Source organism: Nyctibius grandis, chromosome 2 (assembly GCF_013368605.1).
Source record: "Nyctibius grandis isolate bNycGra1 chromosome 2, bNycGra1.pri, whole genome shotgun sequence".
NCBI classification, from domain to species: domain Eukaryota; kingdom Metazoa; phylum Chordata; class Aves; order Nyctibiiformes; family Nyctibiidae; genus Nyctibius; species Nyctibius grandis.
Window position 1 is genome coordinate 20,575,856 of NC_090659.1, and position 4,044 is coordinate 20,579,899.

The window sequence follows — 4,044 nt, forward strand, 5'->3', positions numbered from 1 at the left end:
CACCTTACGGCTCCAAAACTGTTATTACATAATCCAGAGCTATACAGAAAGGGATTTCAGAGCCTTTTTCAAGGAGTGAATGCAAAGAGACCTGGCTGACCTGAACCCTTAAGATCTCATGATATGTACTCTTACTTCTCTTGTGATCAGAATGTTCCTTTCTAGCCTTAAAAAATCTCATCAACAGAGTATCCCATGAGGGCTAGCTACCCAGCCGATGCCCTGTGCAGATCCACTGGGCTCCAGGTGGGCACAAGACCTTCCTCCCTTGCTAGGGGGACTACTACCCCACAGCTATTTCTCCCCTTTTTCCAGGCCCAGTGTAATTTCTGGGGGGGTGCAACAAGCCCCCGTGGGGCAGGTGCTGCTGGGGCTGCAGTGGAAAGCCGTGTGTGACGTGTACCCAAAGGCTGCAGCCGGGATTGCTGCACTTAACACTGGAGCCAAGCTTGCCCAGGGTATTGCAAACCCTGGGAGTTTATTTGAGGTGAGGAATTTGTTCCTGCCATTTTGATATTTTTCCAGATCTAGGTGTACCGAGAGATATCCCAGCACCCAGGTCTGGCCCTGGTTAATAGGGTGTAGAAAGGGGACGGGTGAGTGGGTGCCCATCAGGTAGTATCAACACTCTTTCTGTGAGCTTGTAAAACAGCTTAGGAGAAAAAAACATGAGAGACCATAAGCGCGGTTTTGTAATTCATGTTTTATTGCTTTGTACAAGTGAAAAAATAGGGGGAAAAGGAGAACTACAAGACTGAAAGGTAACGTGAAAGGCTACAGTGGGAGTCCACAACTGCCAGTGAAGGGTGACTTGTAGCCTGGTGGCACAGGAAAGCATTATGACTAAGGCACAGTGGTTCCCCTCTTTTTTAAATAAATAAACCGGCAGAGCTCAAAAAAAAAAAAAAGTGGAAGCCAGCTAATGCTGACAATCACCCTTGTCACAAATAACTATATTGAGGCTATAAAAATAAGGTGACCAGCAGGTGCCTAGACACAAAATAGCTGAAAACGCTTGGGGTAGAGGGGGAGCTGCAGGTGGGAGCCCTTTTGACAAGCTTAATGTTCAAAGGTTTTAATGTAATTAAAGGCCATTTTTGATGCAAGTTTAAACATTGTCAGCAATGCTGCACGGGCTTGCCCCTGGAGAACCAGCAAGCAAGAGCATTTGCACTTTTACAGTGGGAGGAAAATGCAAGTAATAAACAGACTGCGTGGTGAGATCCCAAAAGAGCAGTGCCCAAGCTGAGAAGTCAACATTTTTCCAGAGCCTGGCTTTGGTTTACACTCCTCTAGAGGAAAAAGTGACTCAGATAATTAAGCTGATGAAGACTTTTCCAAGCTGTTCAAGACACTGAAAACATGTATCTTGTCCTCAGCTTAATGGTGGGCACCATATAAAATCTTTTAAAAAATATCCTGCATTTTTAATTGTCCTAAGTATTCTGAGAACACAAACGTGGCTAGAATATTACTTTAATGAAAGTGCAGTGCTAAAGAAGTACCTATGCATAGAAAGGGGATGTGCTGTGACTTGTATCACTTGCCCGTCCAAATACATGGGTAGCTATCTTCCCTGCTCTGCCCTCGCCTTGCCTTTGAAGCGGCTGCTCTGCATGACTTTCTTTCAAGCCTTTCCCACTTCTTTTTCCTCTCCAGTAGCTAAAAATGGGATGTGTATCTGCAGAGCAGAAATAAAACCCCCCTCCTGTCCAGACCATTGCTCCTTTGATCCCAAGCAAGAAAACAGGCTTCAAGATGTCGAGGTTGCTCTTCTGAGTAACACAATGTCCAGGGGAGCCATACTTCTCCCTTTTAACAGAGACAGCTGATAGCTGCTGCTGCCGAAGCAGAGTTCAGCTGCTGCCTTCCCCCCGCGGCTCAGCAGACACGGCCCCCGAAGGAGGGAGTAAGGAGGCCAAGGGCAGGAGAACCTTGCTGGCACGGACCTGGCATTGGGTATTGCAATAGATAAACAGCCTTACTGAGGCAGGCTGCTCCTGGGAGGTGGAGGAACTGCTTGCAGGACTGGAGCATCTCTCTTATGAGGAAAGGCTGCAGGAGCTGGCTCTGTTTAGCCTGGAGAAGAGAAGACTGAGGGGGGATCTTACCAATGCTTACAAATGCCTTAAGGGCGGGTGTCAAGAGGATGGGGCCAGACTCTTCTCAGTAGTGCCCAGTGACAGGACAAGGGGCAACGGGCACAAACTGAAACATGGGAAGTTCCATCTGAATATGAGGAAAAACTTCTTTACTTTGAGGGTGGCAGAGTACTGGAACAGGCTGCCCAGGGAGGTTGTGGAGTCTCCTTCTCTGGAGATATTCGAAACCCACCTGGACACGACTCTGTGCAACATGCTCTAGAGGAACCTGCTTTGGCAGGGGGTTGGACTAAATGATCTCCAGAGGTCCCTTCCAACCCCAGCCATTCTGTGATTCTGTGATTTAAGTTAAGCGCACACAAAAGCTGTGTCAGTGATTAAATATCAGACACTTTGTGGAACTGCTCTTCACAGAGTGGAAATTCACTTTTCAACCAAGAGCTAGCACTTAGGTCTTGTGCAATAATTACATGTGATTGAAACTCTTGAAACATTACACACTTGCATGGCATAGACTCTGTGGGCTGCTGAATCTTTGTACAAGGGTGGATATTGCTGCCAGGATCAATCAACCCCTGCCCATGAGAAGGAAAACCAAAAGTAGCCGGCAAGACTGGTCTGGGGTACCTGCTAGGAATTAGGGACAGTCACTGAAAAATTTCCCTCCAAAGTCTGCATTTTTCCCCAGAAATGGTTTTCAGCAAAAAATGGGAATATTTTCCTAAAATTTTATCTCAAAGAGGTGCACGATTCTGAAAGAAATAGGTCATCCACAACATTGTACAATTCATCAAATTATTATTCTTTGCTGGACAAAAATGCAAACTAAATATTTCAGCTACTTTTTCTTGGAAGAAACTGGTCTTATTTGAAAATGCTTGCCTAAACCATATTTGGCTGTTAACGCCTCTAGCTTGTGTTTGATCCAATTTGCTTTTAATTACATAGACTACTGCAAGCATTCACACTGCCAACATCAACATTTGCTTTTTTTTGCTAGGTGAAGATGATGAGTCCATGATACTCCAGCTGTGTATCCCCCTCCTTGACCTTACAGTGGTTGCAACAAGCTACTGGTGGCTGGGCAATTTTGCAGCACCAGGGCCATCACAGACTCATCAGCTTCACCATCAGTTCATGGTTTTTTAGCCTGACTGAGGCCATCGTTTGCAGCTCTGCAGGTGGGCAAGCAGCTAACCTGGTTCATACCAGGTATTGTTCGGGCTGTCCCTGTGCAAAACGCAATCCTTTCTCCCCTTTTGCTAGGAAGACTTTGCCTCAGGAATCTGCGTGCTTGGCTGCTCCACAGCCAGCTGGTTTTCAAAGACACAGCACAGCTTGTAATTTTCTATAAGCTTGGCTTGAAAATACTCCCTGTCCTTCTTGTGCCAAATGTCTGTGGCAATGTAGGTGTTGTAGGGGTCACGGGAGTCCTCCAGCCTCCCGGCGCGGATGTTGGTCAGCATGACTCCCACTGTGAAGAAGCCAAAGAGGCCGATCATCAGCAGCACGTAGACGATTTCCAGGTCACTGCTGGCACTTCTGACCTGGGAAGGTGCAGAGCTATTCGTCTGCTCCAGGCAGTCTTGAAGCAGCTTGGCGAGGAGTGAATTCAGGGCTGTATCGTTAGACAGCACCAACATCTTGTTTTTCTTTACTGCACACTTCTTTCTTCCTTATTTGTAGTTTTTCTATAAAAGCATAAAAAACAGGGACATGCCAGATAAATCACCAGATAAAGATGCGATTCTCTCTGTCTCCCTTTACTGGTTCCCCTCCTCAGCGAGGAAGTTACCCTGGGGTCGGAGCAGAGGCAGGGCAGCTGGACCGTCCTGAAGGGACCTCTTCACCTGCTGTTTCCAAGCCAGGCCAGCTAGGCTGAGTCCATCCCCCATAAACACTTGCCTTGCAAACCCCCCTCAGTCCTCACAGACGGTCTGTT

General features: G+C 47.0%; 1 protein-coding gene across 1 annotated transcript; it reads right to left on the bottom strand.

The window, feature by feature from the left end:
- Positions 1–3,364: 3,364 nt before the first annotated feature.
- On the bottom strand, positions 3,365–3,745 carry KCNE1 (potassium voltage-gated channel subfamily E regulatory subunit 1). The gene has a single exon (XM_068395376.1). It carries the CDS (start codon positions 3,743–3,745, stop codon positions 3,365–3,367), a length of 381 nt encoding a protein of 126 aa, XP_068251477.1.
- Positions 3,746–4,044: the final 299 nt, after the last annotated feature.

Excerpts from the sequence above, each read along its gene's own strand:
- KCNE1 (XM_068395376.1), bottom strand. The coding sequence starts at position 3,745 with ATGTTGGTGCTGTCTAACGATACAGCCCTGAATTCACTCCTCGCCAAG.